Source organism: Equus asinus, chromosome 3 (assembly GCF_041296235.1).
Source record: "Equus asinus isolate D_3611 breed Donkey chromosome 3, EquAss-T2T_v2, whole genome shotgun sequence".
NCBI lineage: Eukaryota > Metazoa > Chordata > Mammalia > Perissodactyla > Equidae > Equus > Equus asinus.
This window is the reverse complement of record NC_091792.1, coordinates 32148602-32169986: the sequence shown is the minus strand read 5'-3', so window position 1 is coordinate 32169986 and position 21385 is coordinate 32148602. Positions and strand designations below refer to the sequence as shown.

The 21385-nt window shown below is 37.9% G+C and overlaps 1 protein-coding gene across 3 annotated transcripts in view; it reads right to left on the bottom strand.

Annotated features, from left to right (window-relative positions):
* Nucleotides 1-16559, bottom strand: part of USP38 (ubiquitin specific peptidase 38) — a 31414-nt gene extending 14855 nt beyond the window's left edge. Inside the window, exons 1-6 of one of the 3 annotated variants that reach the window (XM_014838102.3) lie at nt 15285-16559; nt 13600-13735; nt 8282-8411; nt 6446-6547; nt 2518-2676; nt 201-394 (exon numbers count right to left, since the gene is read on the bottom strand). In XM_014838102.3, coding sequence (XP_014693588.1) covers nt 201-394; nt 2518-2676; nt 6446-6547; nt 8282-8411; nt 13600-13735; nt 15285-15966 — 1403 coding nt within the window. In that variant the 5' untranslated portion in view covers nt 15967-16559. Of the gene's footprint in view, nt 1-200; nt 395-2517; nt 2677-6445; nt 6548-8281; nt 8412-13005; nt 13031-13599; nt 13736-15284 lie in introns of those variants that run through there. The other 2 variants (XM_044767198.2, XM_070504825.1) reach the window with 2 other exon arrangements.
* Nucleotides 16560-21385: the final 4826 nt, after the last annotated feature.

Genomic DNA, 21385 nt, shown 5'->3' with positions numbered 1-21385 from the left:
CTTTATGTAAGTTAACATTTTAATAGCTCCTGAGCACTAAAAGCAACTTCATTTCTGAATAAGGCAATTATATGAAAATATTAATATTTCTGCCATTTATAATAACGTGAAGACAAGCCCACCATCTTATATTTCATCAGCATGCATCAATTTCTACAGTTAAAATGAAAAAAAAAAAAAAGGTCCAAATTTGAACTTACTCTGTGGCCATAAACAACGCCTGTATAACACTGTTCATATAACATGTATTTCCTAGGTTAATAAGACCAGTTTTCCCAGTTTCAGATTTTCCAGAAAGTCTAGACAAGCAAGATGCCAAAGAATTGGATTGCGAAGTCCAGGCACTTTGACTGAGAATCAATTTAATCTTCTCTTCACTGGGCTTAGGAAAATCCTGTCAGTCATGAAAAGGAAAAATAGTTTAAAAATATAAACTATTCTTGTTATTAACATCATAAAGAAAGTTCTTCCACTGACATTTTTCTTTTTTTTGAGGAAGATCAGCCCTGAGCTAACATCTGCTGCCAATCCTCCTCTTTTTACAGAGGAAGAAGGGCCGTGAGCTAACATCCGTGCCCATCTTCCTCTACTTTTTATGTGTAATGCCTGCCACAGCGTGGCTTGCCACACGGTGCCATGTCTGCACCCAGGATATGAACCGGCGAACCCCGGGCCGCCAAAGCTAACAGCTGTGCCACTGGGCCAGCCCCTCCACTGACATTTAACCTTTCTTTTTTCCCACTTAGTTTTGAAATCACTGACAGTACTTGACCAGCCATCAAAAAATCAAATTATACTACATGGTAAAAATAATCATCTCCTAAAATAAATCTCTGCTGAAGGCAGAGTTTCTCAAGCTGAGGAGTACTCAAGAATCAGGAGTTCAGGTCACATTTGAACTACTTATGTTTCCTATTTGCCAGCAAAATGTTTTCAAAACAAAACTTTGAGTTCAGGGAATATACTGCAGTGTTATTCAAAGACAACAGAATGAGGACTTAAAATTAGCACACAATTGAATAAGCTCAACAAATAATTTGCTAATTTTGTAATACAAAGAAATACCTCCTTTTCATTCACTACCAATATCTACCCAGTATTAACCCTTAGAAATAAAAGCTCCAAGTAATCAGGGGATGAAAAACGAAAGCATTTAAGCACAACGACCTCTGACTTTGAAAAATAAAACTCAATCTCACGTTTAACCATAGAGAAAATTATTACAAGACATAGAGATAAAATTTTAAGCATTAAGTGATTTCAAGCACGAGCATTGGAGAATAAGGAAAGTTGGTAAAATCATTAAGGCTTTTTTTGGACTGTTTTTCCCATGTGGTAATCAGCCCTCAGAAAACATTTTCTGAAGGAAGTTTAATCTCCTGATTTTTTGTTGACAGCTAATAGAAAGCGCTTCCCTTGGGTTAAGAGCGAGGCCCTTGCTTCTTCTGAGACTACTTCAGTTATCAGAATTCTCAATATGTAAAGCACTGAAGAATAACAACCAATTAATAACAGCAACAGCTTTCTTCTATGGACATAGTGACATCATAGGAAGAGATTAACATTACTATCAAATCCATGACACAAAGCTCCTACATGTGCAGACAGTTACTTCTGAAGCGTCAAAGCGTCATACCAGTGGTACTCATTAATTGCTGCAGTCTTGTGTTCTGGGCTAAACCAAAACCACTTTGATTTAGCCAACTATATAATAGCAAAAATATAAAACAGCAAAAAATATCAAAAATATGATAGCAAAAAGAACATGTCTTGTATTCATTTAAGATAACAGAAGTGATGATGAAACCTTATATTGTATTTCAGATCTCAAAAGGGAACAATATTAATAGAACTGATTTCTAATAACTTCTGATTAAGTGTGAGTGAGGCAGAGTCTCCAACTCTTTTTGCTACACCCTGATTAGCCATTAAGTTTACTAAGAGGAAAGTGGGCTTATTGTGACCCATTCTTCAAGACAAACAGAATCAGTGCTTTTTAGATCCAATATCTATACAAAGTTGAAAAACAGAGTAATTTCACAAATAATTCAAATAAAGATTCTATGAAATATGGACATTCATGAACAGTTCATAGCAAAAATGGAATAAAAAACAGGGAAGAAATCAAAGTTAAATATTTTATTAAACTGCCTTTCCTTGATTCTAAGGTGTATTTTAAATATTTTAATACTTCTGAACACTAGATGTATTCACTTAATATAGCATTTCTTTTTAACAAATTTCCCCAAAAGCTGTTATAAATTTAAAGATACGCTTGTAACTGATGGCATTGTAGAACTGAAGAAATATGGTTATTCATTTAGATGAGTTATAGCAAATAGGAAAAAGATTACCCCCTAAATATTAGTGAACCCTGATTCCAATTGCATTTTCCAAACAAAAAGCATAGTACCATAAAATAGTAAATTGAATAGCTGGTATAGGAATGTTCCACCACATTCACCTATCACATCTTGGGCTGCAGTTCCACAAATATTGGTCCAACTATCATCATACCTTTATTGCTTCCAGAATAGGTTCGTAGAGATCTGGAAATCCAGAATAATGATACATCATACAGTGTATCAATTCTGTCAATTGCACTAAGAAGGCTGTACTGGAAGGCAGACCATCACTTTTGAAGGAGTGAACCAAATTAACTACATGAGGAACAATCTGAAGAGAAAAAAAGACAAACATTCTTCAACTTATACAAATTGACAATGAATTCTCTAGTCTACAAGTGCAATGCAAATGTTACACGATCAGCAAATACTTTCTTGTATGTTCAGTCACATCCTTTTCCTAAAAAAGTTATGAAGCTAAAAATTTCTAGGGGCCGGCCTGGTTGCGCAGTGGTTAAGTTCGCACGTTGCGCTTCTCGGTGGCCCTAGGGTTCGTCGGTTTGGATCCTGGGTGTGGACGTGGCACGGCTTGGCATGCCATGCTGTGGTAGGCGTCCCACATATAAAGTAGAGGAAGATGGGCATGGATGTTAGCTCAGGGCCAGGCTTCCTCAGCAAAAAGAGGAGGACTGGCAGTAGTTAGCTCAGGGCTAATGTTCCTCAAAAAAGAAAAAAATAATTTCTAGAATATCAAGGTAAATCTAATTTTCAAAGTCACATATAATTGTAATTCCATGTAAGACCCCTCTCCTCATCCTTATACTTCATCTAAAACACAAACTAAGGTACAAAATAAGAGCCTTAGTCACTGCTGCCATTCTAAAAAAAATGCCTTAAGCTGAAAAAATTAGGGCTATTATATTTACCAGATTGTTCAATAGGAACAAACTTTTAAAAGATAAACCTAGAATTAGCTTGAGAGCTCCATCTAGTGCAAATTTTAGATTTTTCACTTGAAAGAATTACACATACTTTGCACATTTAAAGTCTACTTCAAGAAAGCCTTTGAAATAACTTACGAATGTAACTAAAATTACAGCTCAGGCTACAGGATCACCTTTCTTTTGGATAAGCATAGGGACGATGTCCTATGTTAGCATGGTTATTCCCTACCTCCAAAAAGAGGAGATGGTTCTAACGATAAAGGAATCAGAAACTTATTTTTAAGGAACTGAGGTTAAAAATAAAAGGGAACTCTAAAATGCTCATTGCTCATAAACATGTAGAAAACTGTTAGTGTTGATAGTAAGCCCAACAATGTGCTTACATTATAAAATTAGACTAAAAAGTCAATACAGAGTTAATCATATATTTAAGAGGTTATTAACAAAATAAAACAAACTCTATTTTGCAGAAATGGCTCATTTCATCAGTATAGTTCTAGACTTCTTCTAACTAATTATTAATTACAATCTGATGCTACATATTTACACTTCATATGTAAAGGAAGGCATCTTATTATATTCTATTTGTAGAACATTTTTTTGGTTGCTAATTCATGATAAAAACAAAGTTATAGCTCTATGGTCTAATTCTCAAACAGCAATAACAACAATTACAGTAATGTCCCAATTAACTCCCCTTCCTTTCCCCTAAAAAGAATATTCATATTCTTAAATTAACATTGCTATTCTCATTCTGCTCTGTCTGGTTTTACTCTTATGCTTGAGGTCTTAAATCAGTTGCTAGCTTTTGCACTACCTTCTTTAATCTCACCTCCACCAAAGGTATTAATTTGGCCATGAACTAACAGTTCCTAATGAGTTCACTCTATTGCTATCATCTCTACATTTCTAAGCAAATGTGAACTATAATTTTGCTCCTAAAGCCATATCTATCAGATACTCTGTTGCTAAAATAGTCAGAAATCCAATATTATTTTGTTTCCTCAGAGGTGAAGAGAAAGAGAGAGAGAGAAGAGAAGACGGGAAAAGAATTTTTTAAATGATTATTTAATTTACAATTCCAAATCTTCCAAAAGCTTTTCTGGTGTAGATTTGGTCTTTGTAATCCGGTAATATAGTCGTCAACTACTGCATCCTATATGGTCAAAATTGTCACCAACACAGAAATAAGACTAAGTTCTTTACAGGCATATAGATAAACGTGCAAGCAGGCCGTTACCTTCTAAATGCTTCAAAACTGACTTTTTTCTGAAAGAGCAAATCTAAATATTTGTAGACATTATTGTAATACTCATTAAACATAGGTTACTATTTGAGAAAACATGTCTAACATTTAATTACAAGCTTTGATATTTTTTCTTCTCTTAAAATAATTCTTTCCCCACTTATAAAAAGCATATGAAAAGCAACTGGGTCCATAATGACACACATTATAAGATCAATCTTGGTTTGCTCTAAAATACTCTCAACATACAATAAAATGAGTAATGATGGTGCTGATTCCAGATTATTACTCATACTTAGCAACTCCTAAACCCGAGTCCTTCGCTGAGTTACTTAGAGTTATAGGTGACTTAACTACCACATGACCTACTACTAGATGCCCAAGTTGATTGTAGTTGAGTAGCAGGTAAGGCTATGCACAGTATGTAGGCAGTAAGTAGGTCTTCGCTTATAGGCTTTACTAAGCCAGATCACAATTTTCAATTTCAGATCTGTTTCTTAAATAAATGATTTCATATTTCAATAAGCCAAATATTTCAAAGTGAACTATTTGTTATTTCAACTACTTTTTTCAGAAAAAAATGCAACTACTACGAAAGGAGATACCTTCCATCTTTTAAAAAACTGTGAGCAAAGAAACAGGTTTAGAATACAGCATAAGTGACTAATCAGAGAGAGTAACGAATGTCCTTGGTGTGAAGAGCAATAAACACTAGAATGGATGATTAAGATATGCCAGAGAATCCCCTTCCCAGAAATTCTGGAAAAAAACCTTCTCAAATGGCCTATACATAATTGTGCCTGAAGGCGGGGACAAATAAATGATGTTTTTTTTCCTTGGAAGACTTTGCTAGTATACTTGCTATATTAGCTCAAGTTTGAGTTTTGTTTGTATAACAAAGACATATAAAGTTACTGATTGATGATCAAACGCACCACTTAGGGCAATTAACTGCAGAAATCACTCATCCTAAGTGATAATGTATAATGTAATTACTTGTTAGTAAAGTTTACTTACTACAATGCCTGCAGATTTTCATTCAGTGGAAATGAGGCACCGAGCAGCCTATGTGAGTAATATGGTTCTCTGAGGCTAGTTATATTTCTAGCTAATAATCAACAATCAGAATTCTGCACCACTTCATCAGTCTCCTTTGAATTTGTTTGTGGTGGGTCCGTATTTCCAAGATTTTTACATTGTGGTTATATTGATAAGGAGTTTCTAGACTTGTAAAACTGAGGATCAGACCCTGGAGGATGTGAATAACCACACAAAGCACTGCTTTCCTATGATGCCCTAGATAGATAAATGGACAGTTTCCCAAAATAACATTTTGTCATTTCTGTAATGCTTATTACAAACTGTAATAACTGATAATCAAACAAGTCAAATCAAATCAAATCAAAATCAGTGATGCAGCTGGTTAAAATTGGTAGGATTCTGGCTATATGTTAAACACGGGGTCAACAGAATCTGTAGGATATGATTTGAGACAGAATGAAAAGCTCTAATTATGGGGCTATAAAACAAAGACCGACATTTTCATGCTTTTGAAATTCTAAAGCAGTCACTGGTTTTCAACCACTTTTCTCCTTCTACACTGTTCACATGTGCAACAGACAACCAGTAGTGACACTGACATGTGACATCTCTCATGTGGAGCAGTAACTTTCAATTGCTGATAGTGATTACAAGTGGAGCAGTTTTGGTGAGACCCAAAACATTCTGAAAATATATTCTTTGGAGAGAGATCCCACAGTCCTAATTATCTAAGAAATCATAAAGCTACCTGAAAATACATAGATTTAGAACTAATTTACAATCTTTCACCATATACAAATGTGACTCAATATTAAACTAAAATTTTAAAATGAGGTTTTTCAAGGTAGAAAGCTTGTGTCATAACATACCAAATGGAACGCCTCTGGAGAATGCTGAAAACTGAGCAGCATGTGAGAAAGAACTGCAAGAGCACCGGGTCTCACAAGAGGAAACCAAAGTCGATTAAAAACCTTCAAAAAAGACAAGACATTCACCTTAAGAGTTTGTAGGGAAATCATTAACCCAATCAGTAGTTATTTTCCTAGGGCCCAAAATTATTTATGTGAATATCCCCCTTCCTGGAAAGTTCTATCATAACATAAGTTACTAAACTTTGGGGATGAAGAAATTGGGAAATAACAAAAATATGACAGAGATCAAGAGACTATAATGGCCTAACCAACTCTTAAAACCCTCTGACCAAATAAAAATCTGTCAAACCATGTTTACAAGGTGGATAGCTCCCTGGTCCACTATTCATTCAATTCATTCAAGAAATATTTATTGAGCACCTACTATTGCTTGGCACTATTTTAGGCGCTGGGGATCAAAAAAACAGTCTCTGATTGTACAGGGCTTACTGTCTAGAGGTTGGGTGGACACAATAAAAACTAAAATGGAGATAAGTGCTATGAAAGTAGGGTATGATATATAGGGAATGCTGAGTGGCAAAGGGTCTATTTTACACAGGGCATTGAAAAAACATCTTATGAAAAAGGTGACATCTGACTATAAAAAAACTGAAGAGAATGAGAGTAAGCCTGGAAGATAGCAGGAAGAAGAGCATAATAAGCAGGGCAAAGGCCCAGCACTGCAAAGGCCCGGAGGCCTCCAGCCTGGTGTATTAGAGACATAGTAAGGAGGGCAGTGTAAGTAAAGCACGGAGACTGAAGCAATAATAGCGGGAGATTAGATGAGAGAAGCAGCAGGTCAGATCATGTGGGACCTTGTGTGACACCTGTAGGAGACCAAGGGCAGAAGCAGGGAGGCTACTGCAATCAGTACAGCAAGGGATGATGATGACTTTGGACAAGGGTGATAGTGATGTAGCTGGTTAAAAGTGGTACGATTTTGGATGTATTTCAAAAAAGTAGATTCAACAGGATTTGTAGGATACAGGCAGACAGAGAACGAAAAGACACAAGGATGCCTCCAAGGTTTTTGGCCTGAGCGAGTAAAGAGATGGAGTAGACATTTAAGACGGGTAAGCCCAGGTCTGGGAGGGAAAAATCAAGGGTTAGACTGTAGATAAGTTAAATTTGAGATCCAAGTACAGATAGCTGAATACATGAGTATTGAGTTCATAGGGGAATAATGGACTAGAAATATAAACCTTGCAGTCATTAACTTAGAGATGTTATCTAAAGCAATGGGACACATATGTTGTGCACATGAACTGAGAAGAAAGTGGACTAAAGACGAAACTCTAAGGCACTGTAAACTTGGAAAGATCCACTAAAGGAGACTAAGATGCCAGTGAACCAGGACAAAAACTAGGAGAGACTAATGTCCTGGAAATTAAGCGAGGAGAATGTTTCAAGAAGGAGAGATCAACTGTGTCAAGTGCTACTGACAGGTCAAATGAGAGGAGGCCTGAGAATAATTCCTGGGTTTAGCTACATTGGAAAGCACTAATGTCAAAGACAGTTTTGGCAGAATAATGGTGGTAAAAGCTTGATTAGTTGGATTCAAGAGATAATGGGAAGAATATGTTTTCATGTTAGATATTTGAAAACAGCAAGATTATTTTAATTACCTATACTTAAACAGAATTTTAATTTCTAAAGCCTATTCAAAATCACCAAAAACAAAACCAAAAACAAGAACATATTCAAAATCAGATGCTTTAAAGGGGACAACCCAAAGATAAAAAGATTGATTATACAAGTCCGTACATTCTAATAGATTTATACACTCCCACTTACCAGTTCTATTTTCAGTAAAGTAACATCTATCAAAATAGTAAACTTCTGAACAGCAGCCAGTCCTTTCAGGAGTGCAATCACCCATGTATCCACATGCTGAGCCAATGGCCAGGACAGCCAGTCAATCATTCTGAAAATGGAAGGAAACAAAACTATCAGTATTGAAAATATTTTCAACATTACTTAGTTAGGAATAACAAGAGTTACAGTAGATAAGTACTCACTCTGTGACTCAATATTTACTGAGCTTGCTTGTGAAAAGCACTGTTCAAGATGTAGAAATCAGTATAATGGGTGTTTGTACTCAAGAAGTTTCCAAACTTATAAGCTGATAGTTTCTTATATAACACATTTCCATAATAAGAATTTCTGATAAATATCATTTTGCATAAATGCCACGTTTTAAATTTATGCTATATAGCAGTATCAAGAATTTATTAGGCAAATTTACTCTAAGAAGAGCAGTTCAAATATAGCTATCTGAAGTAAGACATACGGATATAAACCAAAATTTCTCCTTTCTGGTGATTACAGTCTAAATATGAAATGCACTGCTAAAAAAGACTATATTTTTGAATTGTGAAACAGGTTTCTTCATCCCTTTCAAAATCCTATGCAAAGACAGCAAAAGGAAACTTCAAATAGATAAAGGGGTGCTGAATGCGTAAATATCCTAAATGATCTCATTTTGCATTAGCGAGTATTTCTCTTCTTGCATATCAACCCAGTTTAACAGAAATAAAGACAAAGTACTATGAGGTCTGATGCAGACTGCCCCTTATGTTAGACATCAATGACAATGAAGACTGGTACAACTCTTTTGGAAAGCAATTGGGCCAAATGTTCCTATTATTTGATCCAGCAATCCACTTTTGGGGACTGTATAAGAAAAGAGTAGTGAAAAAAACAGGTTTTTAATGTCAGAGTGATCTGGTTTAAAAATCTCACTTTGCCATTTATTAGCTGGGGAAGCCTAAATACTTCTGTAAATTATTTAACCTCTTTGTGTGTCAGTTTTGTCATTGATTGATTACAGATAAACATGCTTATTTTACACGGCTGATGTGAAGATTAAATGAGTTAATATAGGACACTGGGAATACTCATTGTGAATGCCTCTCTTCCACCAAATACTAACACATGGCTATAACTAAATAAATATCTTGATCGTACAAAATGTCAAATATAAATCCTCAGTATGTAAAAACACATGACGAAAAGAGCACCTGACATATTAAAAGGACTGGCTTCTAAATTGACATGGTTATTCTCACAATAGCGGTGTTATAACTATCTACATTAATCCTGGAGTGCTACCTTTATTACTATTTTTCTCTTAAGATAAAAATGTTCCATCAAACATTAAGTGTGGCCCCAAAGTCCAAATGCATGTAAACTACAGTATCTGTATGTTCTCTCTGTTCCCTACACACATTTTATTTCCCTTCTTGTTTTTGGCCATCTTCTTCCAACAATGATGGCTATAAGTCATAAAAGTCTGCTTCAATTTGATTGGACTTGCATCTGCCCAAATCCTCTCAGGCACAGGCAATGGAGGATGAGTTATTTTTATGGTTAACTACAGTAACCTTATCCACCATGTACTGGTTACTATTTGAATTTTAAGGACACTCGACCCTGATATACCGATTCAATTTCTTACTATTTAAAGAACATTTAACTATAGTTGTAATTTATGTACTCTGAAGTCTTGTTTCCTCCATTAGACCAGGAGCCAGAGAGCAGTGATCTTGTTCATTTTTGTTTTTTGTTTTTAATCTTTGATCTTTGGATCTCTAGTACTCAGCATAGTGCGTGGCACTGAGAAGGAGCTCAAATTTGTGAATAAATGAAACCATTTCTTTCTATAGCTAAAAAAAAAAAATACATGCAACTTGAAAACCTTCATTAAAACCGGCAATACTATGAAAGCCCACAAAATAGATTTAATCTTAATTTGTGGAGAATAAAACTAATTTTCACTTTTAGATGGCAACTTAAGTGCTAGATTCACCTTCAGTTTTGTTTGTTCCAATGGTTTAACATTTGGGAAATTTCACATAAAAAAGTGGATTTCAGGCTTCTTTTGAAAAATCATACCAGCAACATTGAACTCAAATTTCCTTATGGCAACAAGACAAGTGGAGTTGAGGATCAGCTTTCTCTTTTAGAAGGTGCTTGTGTACCCCATTCCCTATTATTTCAGTTATACCTGGCCTATTTCATATTTTAGTGTTACTTTCTGGTCCTGGTATGGTATTTGCATTTCTCTGTATTAGAGAAAATGACAGTAAAGCATGATAAGTGCTATGTATGGGGAAGTATAAGGTAGGAGTATGGTAAAAATAAACATCCTTTTCAATTACACACACAGTATAAGAATAATTACTCCAGGTAGATTATTGGCTAAATAGGATCATGTAGGCTAAATTGGAAATGCAATAAAAAAATTGGATCACAACATCCCATAGAAACAAATAGGTAAAAACTAAATTCCAAATATATTTTAAAAACAAAATAAATTGATAATGGTTGTTTTGAAAAGGTTGAAAAATTAAGACTGAGTGTTGAATGCCAAGAAGTAGAATTTGCATTTGATTTAGAAAGTGGTGGAAGTCACTGTAGTTTCTTGATCAGAAGAGAAAAAGAAGTAGGTCAGGATGACTTAGAGAAGAGAGCCAAGTCACTGCTGGCAAAAAGACCAACTAGAAGGCTCTGTTGATTGCATGACTTACGACTTATGAGATGTAAGGAAAAATATTAGCTATTATTACCTAGGCAATGAAGGTGATGGACCAACTGATTTCTAATTTCACTTTCATTTGTGAAATCCATAATTCTCTGAATCTTCCTATTTTACTTACAGGATGACATAATTTAAGATATATTCATCCCAAAGAGAAAGAAATTTTAGTGCTGTTGCAGTCACACTGACAAAGGAATGTTGCTGCTAAGCAGGACACAGAGTTTCATTATGGAGAGATGGATGAGGTCAGTGTGTTTCTTAAAGTAAATGAACAATGATAACTTTACATAAAGACTTGGAAATCAACCATGTATAGGTGAGAATTGATAAAGTGGTAAGAAGAAAGGGAAAAGGAAAATATAAAGAATGGATAATATGAAGAAAATCCTAACAGCACGGTGTCATAGGACTTCTAGAATTTCAAGAACTATAAGTACAAAGACATCAAGAAGATGAGAATAAAACTATAGACCACAGCAAAGACGGCAAGGAGATCACCATAAATTGAAAGCAGTGGGGAGAGAGGCCACTCAGCAGGAACAATAGTCATATAGACTTTTCTCCAATCACAAAGCACTTTCACAAATCTATGGAAGTTAAAGAGGGAATGAGCAATAAGAAATTGGAAGTAAAAGTTACAGGCAAATTGATTTAAGTTCAAGAGCACATGGAAGAAGGAAGAAAAAAGACTTTAAATACTGAACAAAAAGGGGAGAAGATGGAGAATGAAAGTCCTCAAAGTGTGTGTTACAGAGAGTGAGATTTGTACACATGTAACTTTATGAGAACCCAACATAAATACTTAAGCTTATATGTTACCTCATGGCTGTAATTCTGTAATAGGTTTACAGAAACAATTTTGTTCCAAATCCCTACATTTTATTTAAATGTGCTACACATACATGCATGAAAAAAACAGAAAACAATTACAAAACAAAAACAGGCAGATATGAAGCAAGACTAGGTAGATAGGAAAAGCTCAAATATAGTCACTGAAATAAAGAAACTCACTAGCTAGAATAATCGGGAGAAAACGAATGAAGTGTACGACAGTATTCACGATCTTCCCTTTAGATCTTTTCAAGGTTTGCTTCCCCATTTCCTGAATGGTCACCTTCTCAGTGAGGCCTTCCTCACCTATCTTATTTAAAATTGCAAACCACTCCCCCACCCTCTATTCCCTTTCTGTCTACTTTTTTCCCCAAAACAGTCATCACTATCCAACATACTAAATTATTTTATCATATTTAATCAAATCTAAAACATAAATCAATTTTAGATATATAATTATGTACCACTAAAGCAGGCAAAGTCCTGCCAATTGAACTAGAACACCAATGACTACACCTTTTGACATTTTAACATCTCTGAAATTAAGATGCGTCTTGGAATCTTGAAATTATTAGTTTACTCTCTGCCTCCCCAACTAGAAAGTAAGCCCCAGAGGAGAGATATTTTTATCCATTTGTTCAAGGAGGTTTTGAAACACTGCCTGGCACTCATGGTAAGTGCCTAAGAAATGTGATTTGAATAAATGAATGAATGATTGAATAAATAAAAGCAAAAAAAGTGCTGACAAGGATAAATAATATTATGTTTACAGCTAGAATTACAAGAATAAAACTGCAAAACAGGAACTGGCCACCTAGTCGAGTGGTTAAGCTGGTGCGCTCCACTTCAGTGGCCCAGGGTTCACAGGTTCAGATCTTGAGTGCGGACATACACACGGCTCATCAAGCCATGCTGTGGCCACACCCCACATAGAAGAACTAGAAGGACTTATAAGTAGGATATACAACTATGTACTGGGGCTTTGGGGAGGAAAAAAAAAAAGAGGACGATTGGCAACAGATGTTAGCTCAGGGCCAATCTTCCTCACCAAAACAAAAAAAGTATATATATTAAAAAAAAAACCAAACTGCAAAACATCAAGGATAGAGAAAACCATAAATGTTCCCAAAAAAGCCTAACTACTCACCAAGGAATGACAACTGGACTGACAGCCGACTCCACATCGGCAACAATAGATGCCAGAAGACTATGCCGTATTATTTTCGAAATGCCAAGAGTAAAAAAGACTATAAAATTAGAATTCTGTATCTTGCCAAATCATCTATTTAAGAATAAGGAAGAAAAAACACATTTCAAACAGACAAAGGCTAAGAGTGTACTATTTCCTGGTTGAAAGAGAAAGCAAAAGTATGCACTTAGCTAGAAAAAAAAAGATTCCAGAGGGAAGAAATAGGTTGCAGCAAAAAACAACGAGCAAAGAAATTAGTAAAATATATTGATAATCCAACCAACTCCTGACTGTACAGTAAGTGTATATGTGTGTACGTTTTTGGAATTTAAAAAAAGTTGAATTGAAAATGGGTTTGTGAATTACTGGGATGCCTGTAAAGACTATAGCAAGGTAAACAATTCATTCCAATTAATTTGGAGAATTTCTATATATTTGATTCCACGATTTCAGTTTTAAACATTTCTCTAAGTTTTTCACTACCCACAAAATACAACAAAATATCTCCTCCTCCCAAATCTACAATTACCATCTATAGTGTCATGAAAGTACCTGCAAAGAGCTTGGGTCATACTTGCATCTTTTACATTTGGATCCGTAGTAAGGCTCCTGATGAGAACTGTTATCATCTGAAGAGGAATATGCTGCACAAGGCTTGCCAATGCTACAGAAGGTTCAAATGACGCATCTATTTTTTTAATTAAAAAGAAAAAGGAATATGGCAAGAAGGTTCAAGTGAAGTATTTAGAGAGAACAACAATTTACCAAAAAAAAAAAGTAACTGCAGCAAAGGTGTTAATCAGGAAGCAGTTGTTATGCTCCACCTCATGGGTAGACTAACATACAAGGAATGTTAAATTACAGAAATGAGAGAGGAAAAGTGAGTAGCAACGATGGCTCATTCTATAGACAGAACTATTGCAATATAAAAATTATTGTTCACTATCACCATACTTAGTCCATAAATTATTTTTTCTTGCCCTCTTTCATAAAGTTGCTATTGTGCTAAAATATTCATTTGTAAAGCAGTAGTCAGAAAAGAAGTGCAAGGTATCTTTTAAATTCCCACTTCAGATCCTCCACAGTAACTTACAACTATTAATCACCAGTCATTACATTGCTCTAAGGAAGATTTTACAAATCTCTTAAAGAAGTAGAAATTAAGATGAATTTTGGGGGGACTTTGCTTGAACTATATAACAATTAAGCAAGCACAAGGTGAGCACCTTTACTACTACAGTTAGAAAAGTTCTGGGGAAATCTAACAGTTCTAGCAACACAGGCAACACACAAAAAATCACAATTAATAAAATCAACTCAGATACTGCAAATATATAGCTGGTAATTCTTTCATAAATGTATTTAATTCATCAGAATGCATGGAGCTTGCATTGGAACTCTACTCTTATTCCCACTTCTTAAGATAGAAGGAGGACACCTCCTTTGCAAGTTCAATTTCGAGTAACAGCCAGGGAGAATGGTTGTGGCAAGCAGAGAGGAAGTGAACATGGTTTTGGATCTGTTGTTTCAAAACCTGCAGAGCTGGGAAGCTCCAAGTCCCAACAGGGAATGTAAATGCACAGGTAAAATTCCTGGATGAGAAAGCATTTTCTTGCCAAGTATCACTTGACTCTGTCCTGCTTTCTAAGGATGCAGTTCGTGGGCTATACCGAGAGCACAAAAACACCTACTGAAGGTCTCATACTCCTTCCTTTCCCTCATTCTACCTATATCCTCTCTCACAAACACTACTGTAGACAGAAAATGTCAATATTCAAAAACCACATAGTTAACTGAGATAATCCAGTAATAAAACACACTGCACCGATAAAAGGGGAAAATTCAAAAATGGGGGAAAAACTCATCACAACAAGATGATAGGGTCACAGTACAATAATATGATAAACATCATTACACTACCATTAGTCACTAAGGAATGGAAGCTTTATATAATAGCTGTCATCCTCAAAGGATTCCCTAACTTGAGCAAAGGCTGGTAATTAAGCAACTTGTTTAGTGTCAAAGGTCTTAGACCTCGGCGTCCCCAATCTTCAAAATAGGAACACTGGCTGTTTTTTAAGGTACAAAGTCACAGCCTGAATAGAGCAGCGGATGGGAATAAAATTTTGGATAAGGGTATTCAAGTTTGTGCTCCACGAAGGATGTTTTTAAGACGTGTGTGAGAGAAACACAGAGAATTTCCAAGAGAGATTTTCTCGGAATCTAAAGACACTTACCTGTGGAAGAAATGCTTGCAAAAACTTCCTGCAGGGAAGGCAGGAGCGTGGAGGGCTCGGCCTTCCAGATGTTCTGCAGCAAGTTACTCACTTTCGTCACCTGGGAGACATATTCCCGCAGCTCTTTCTCTTGGGTGGATACGCACTGGAAGTGGCCGATGGTTCGAACGAGCTGTTGACAGAAGGTGATGGACAGTTTCCCCTTGGGGATGCACTGCACGAAGTCGGTCAGGAGGTCGCTCAGGCGGGCACAGAGCTGCGGCTCCGGCCGCTCGCACACCATCCGCAGCACCTCCACCTGCAGCAGGCTGAAGAGGTCCAGCACCGACGGGCAGCTCATGATCAGCCTGAGGCCGTTGTGAATGTAGTCCAGGATGGCGACGTCCTTCCTGTCCAGCGAGTGGTAGCCCTGCTGAAGGAGGCCCAAGACGAAGGTCTTGTTGAAGAAGGACTCGAACTCCGGCCGGTGGTACCGCGCGTAGGCCTCCAGCACTTGGTGCCCCACCTGCCGCTGAAAGGGGTCCTGGCCCTCCAGGATGAGCCGGGTCGTCAGGTCAAACATGGCCTCGCACTGCGCCTTGTCCAGCCAATGCTCCGCCGATTCCACCACCTTCCGCACAATCATCCGCTTTAGGGACAGCGGGTGCGAAGAACTCACCAGGCCCTCCAGGATCTTGTCCATTGTCGCCACACAGCAAGGCCAGGGCCAGGGGGTAAGGAGCGGGAGGCCACAGCCCCGAGGTGGAGCAGAAGAGCCCCGCGGCGGAGGTGAACTTCGAGCGCAGCAAGAGCGGGACCGACCACCGCCACCGCCGCCTCAGCAGCCACATTTATCAGGCAGGGGGCCCATCCAAGCCCGGGCGGGAGTTGGCAAGCCTGGGATGCGTAAGAACCGGCACTGCCCGCGAAGGGCCTAAGGAGCCAGAGGCCCGCACTCCGCCGCCGCCCCGGGCCCGAGGTCCCTCTCAGCATCAGCGCGGAGAGGCCAGCGGGGGCCCCCGGCGGCGGCGGGCGCTCAGGGCCCGGGGCTGCGAGCTGGGAGATGGAGGAAGCCCGCCTCCGCGGCCTGGAGCGGTTGTGGGCGTCCGGGCTCCAGGAGGTCGTGAACTAAAACCGGCCCTGGGTTGAGTTAGGAGCCGCTGTCACGGAGGATATCCCATCAGCCGCGGAGACGAGCAGGCGAATACCTTTGACCCGGATTCAGAATGTCCCGCAAACAGGAAGTGGAGGACGTAGGAGCCTCCGGAAAGGCCCGCCCCTCCGCCCCTCCGCCCCTCCGCCCCTCCGCCCCTCCGCCCCTCCGCCCCTCCGCCCCTCCGCCCCACCGCCCCTCCGCCCCTCCGCCCCACCGCCCCTCCGCCCCTCCGCCCCTCCGCCCCTCCGCCCCTCCGCCCCTCCGCAGCCCTAACTCGCGGTCTCCCTCCCGGCTGCGCTCGGACCCCGCCTCGCCCCGCCCCCTTCGCTGCTGCGCAGGCGCGGCCGCCTCCAGTCGAATCGCGCGGCGACGCCCGAGTCGTGGGGCATCGTGTGTCGACTTGCAGGCGGCTTTTCGAGAGCAGCGGCCCGGAGCGGTCGCGGTGGAGATGGCGGCGACTCTGGGATTCCCACCCTCCGGTCTCTGTCGATTCTGTCCGCCTCAGGTTACTTGTGAAAGCCCGAAAAAGGGCTCTTTATGTAAAATCTTGTGAATGCGAAAGTTTTGGTTACTCAAGCAGAAGAGCATTTGGAGAGAAAGTAAGGAAAAGAACTCAGAACTCGGATTGAGGAGAAATCGTTTAGGGTCTTGCTTCGTTCCTCGAGAAATGAGCTAGAGTTCGTACATGCCAGTGCCTTGCTCCTACGTTGTGCTGCTTAAAGTAAGGACTGTACTGGCCCAGCAGTTGAGCGACGGTTGGTATCAGCAGAGGTTTGTTTCATGAACCCTCTAGCAGGTATCTTTCTCCTGAGCTTTTGTGGCATATCGAAAATTTATAAGCTGTCCAAAAAGTGGGAGGAGACTGAGAAAAATGACAGATGAGAAACAGTGAAAAAGTATATATATGCTTGTGTCATATATAAAAGTGTGAAAACAAAACCAGGTGAAAATTTCACAATACATTTAATGTATGTGTATGCTGACATTGAAGATGGTTTGCAATAAAGAAGAACATGATGCAGTCATCATACGTGTGCTCTTTGAAGTTAAATTCCAAAAATTCACAATAAGAATTTAGGCTTTAATCAGAGAGCTTTAAATTGGAAAATATTGCCTAATTATAGTCCCGTTCAGTCTTGGCTAATACAGTTGTGAAATCAGACATTAATGGTCTCTAATACAGACAAAACTTTGAAGAAATAGTTCGTTTAAAATGTCCAATAGAAAAATGAACAATATTGTACGTTGTTTGCTTTGCTAAATAGTTTTGGTTTTTTTTTAACCAATTTACACAGTGATTACACCAATATGTTTAAGACATCACTTAGGGTAATCTTAAGAAGAATGGTGATTTAGACAAAATAGGAGCTGAGCAGAGGAAACGAGACTGAACTTGTAGGAAGAGATTGAAGATAAAAGAGAAATGAGCTAATTGCTGGATCTGAAAGACACTCTTGCTAGAGCACAGGAATAGTTTTAGAACTTTTCAAATAGGTGGAAGATAAAACTAGAGAGAAAGGTTTGACTTTACTGGGAATGGTGCCACATTGGAAGACAAAGACAACATAGTAAAGCACTAAGAGGAAGGAATGATAGGATTGTGGATTTGAGGTGTAGCAGAGAAGATTTGGAATTAGCGTTTGTGGAGGATTTGCTAGGGAGCCAACTGAGGATGAATGAAGATTGCTGAACAATACTAGTGAAGCGATTACTCCAGAGAAGACAGGAGAAAAAGATTAGTTAGTTAAAAACTTGACAGATTACTTTGAATCATCAATAACATTTCTCCCCTTCAGTTAATGTTATGTCTTGAGAAATTGAATGTTGTAAAATAAGATGTCTGAGAGAACATGGTGCAAAAGACAGATAACAGTTTCATCCTATCAGGCTTCCAAAAGCACCGTGACTCAGTATTTTTTAAGTGCTTCTTGAGTGATAGATGTGTGAAATAAAATATTTGGTAGGTTTTTATGCCAAAGTATTCAAAACATGTTTCCTTTTGCCATTGGTAAAGCGTACATATTATGCTCTTCTATGGTTATAAGATTTCAGTGGAAAGTAGCCCAGTTTAAATAATTTATTTTATAACATAACTAAAAATTATAACAGTACCATGTTCCTGTTCAACATTTTAAAATATTTTCAGAAGTGTATCGAAAGGTTTTGTTGCAGTGTGCCATGCCACTGATCACTGGGTTAGATGGCACTATTGCTAAAGGCTTTAAGATTTTGTGTAAGGATTTAGTCTAAGGCCCGAATTGCTAATTAAATGGTTTTTTAAATATCTTCGATCTGGGAATGGGAGCTAAGTGATGGGATGGGCAATTATTCCTTATTAAGTACCCTCTGTTTGCATGAGACTCAATATATTATACTTTATCCTTAGTTCTCAAAACCGACCTTTGGAAGTACAACTTCATAGCTGTATTTTATACATAAGGTAATGAAGCCATGAAAGATTAAGTAAAAAGCTATTAGGTGAATGTTGTGTGTGTGTGTGTGAGTGTGTGCATCTGTTTGCGATGAGCAAAAAGAAAAGGCATTTCCAAAGGCATTGGTTAGAGTTGGCCAACTGCAACAACTCTAAGGTTAACTTTCCCCTGGGATGTTTATATTACCCTTTAGGATCAAAAGCAAGTTCAGTGTTTAGATTAGAAAGAGCTGTGATTAATAAACCATCATATGGAGTAATTATAGATCCCTTATTTTAAACTATGTAGTTTATGTTCCTGTACAGTTTTGAAATTATAAGAAAAAAACTGGAAAGAAATATACCCACCACTTTGATATGGTGGGATAGTATTTATTTATGACTTATATAATGCACACCAAGCTAATCTCACTACTCTATTTTAAATCCTCCAGTATTTACCATCTTATTTAGGATAAAATTCAAGTGCCTACCACTGACTACAAGGCCCTATGTGAGGCAGTTGTTGAGTCTTTTCCTATCACCTTCCTCCTTACTACGTGAGCCACCCTGGCCTTCTTGTGGTTCTTCCTCAGGTCAGACTCTTTCAGGTCGTCTGGCTTCTGTACTCACTGAAACTTTCTTCTCTGGCTCCTGTAGTTTGAGTCTCTGTTCAGAAGTCATCTACCCATGGATGCAGTTTTAGGTTATCTATCAGTCTATTATGTATGCTGTTTATTTCTTTATGGTACTTAAGCACCATGTGAAATTAGTTTATTTGTTATTTATTTAATTGCTTACAGTCCTTTTCTGTCCTCTGGAATCTAAGCTCCATGAGGTCAAGAGACTCTCATTGTGTTAATAACCTCCATATCTAGTAGTTAGAAGAGTACCTGGCTCAAAGTAAACAATCTAACGATTTGTTGAATGAATGAACATTTCATTTTTTTAATGAAATGAAACCTAGGTTAAAAAAATCCTAAAGAATCTACAGAATAACTTCTAGAACTAGTAAGTGAATTCAGCAAGGTCTCAGATACAAGATAATAGAAGTCAGTTATACTTTTATATACTAGCAATGAACACATGGAAACCAAAATAAAAAATGTAATACCATTTACAGTCATTCAAAAACTAGATAACTTAGGTATAAATCTAATGAAACATATACAGGACTCGTACACTAAAACTGACAAAACACTGATGAAACAAATCAGAGACTTGAATATGTGAAGATGCATATTGTATTCATGGATTGGAAGACTCAGTATATAAAGATGTTAATTTTCCCCAAATTAATATGCATGTGTAACACAATTCCTGTTAAAACTCCAGCAAGATTTTTTTGTAGATACAGACAAGATTATTCCAAAATTTATATAGAAAGGCAAAGAAACCAGAATGCAATAATTTTGAAAAAGAAGAATTAAGTGGGAGGAATCACTCTACCCAAATGTAATACTTATTATCTACTAGAGTAATCATGGTATTGGCAGAGGGGTAAACATACAGATCAAGGGAACAGATTAGATTATTCAGAAATATCGCACACAAATATGCTCAACTGAATTTTGACAAAGGTACAAAAGCTATTCAATGGAGAAAGGATCACCTTTTCAACAAGTAGTGCTGGAGCAATTGGGTATGCATAGGCAAAAAACAAACCTTGACCTAACCTCATGCCCTATACAAAAATTAACTCAAGATGGGTCATAGATTTAAATGTAAAACATAAAACCATAATACTTTAAAAGAAAACATAGGGGAAAATATTTGGGACCTAGGACTTGCTAAAAATACTTAGACATGACACAAAAAGCAAATCGATAAATTGAACTTCATCAAAATTAAAAACTTTTCCCCAGTGAAGGACCTGGTTTAGAGAATGAAAAGACAAGCTACAGGGCTGGCCCCGTGGCCGAGTGGTTAAGTTTGCGCGCTCTGCTGCAGGTGGCCCAGTGTTTCGTTGGTTCGAATCCTGGGCGCGGACATGGCACTGCTCATCAAACCACACTGAGGCGGCGTCCCACTTGCCACAACTAGAAGGACCCACAACGAAGAACATACAACTGTGTACTGGGGGTCTTTGGGGAGAAAAAGGGAAAAATAATTTTTTTTTTTTAAAAAAAAGACAAGCTACTACAGACTGGGATAAAATACTTGTAAAACCAGATACCTGACAAAAGACTTGTATCTAGAATAAAGAACTCTCAAAATTGAATGGTAAAAGACTTGTGTATCAAAGGACACTATCAAGAGAGTGAAAAGACATGCACAGAATGGGAGAAAATATTCGCAAAGCTTATATCTGATAAGTGATTAATATCCAGAATATATAAAGAACTCCTATAAATCAACAACAACAAAACAACCCAATTCAAAACTGGGCAAAGGACCTGAATAGATATTTCTGTGAAGAAGATATGGGGATATATAAATGGTCAATGAGCACATGAAAAAAATGCTCAACATCACTATCCATTAGGAACATGCAAGTCAAAACCACAATGAGATACCACTTCATTTCCATTAGGATGGGTATTGTTAAAAAAAAAA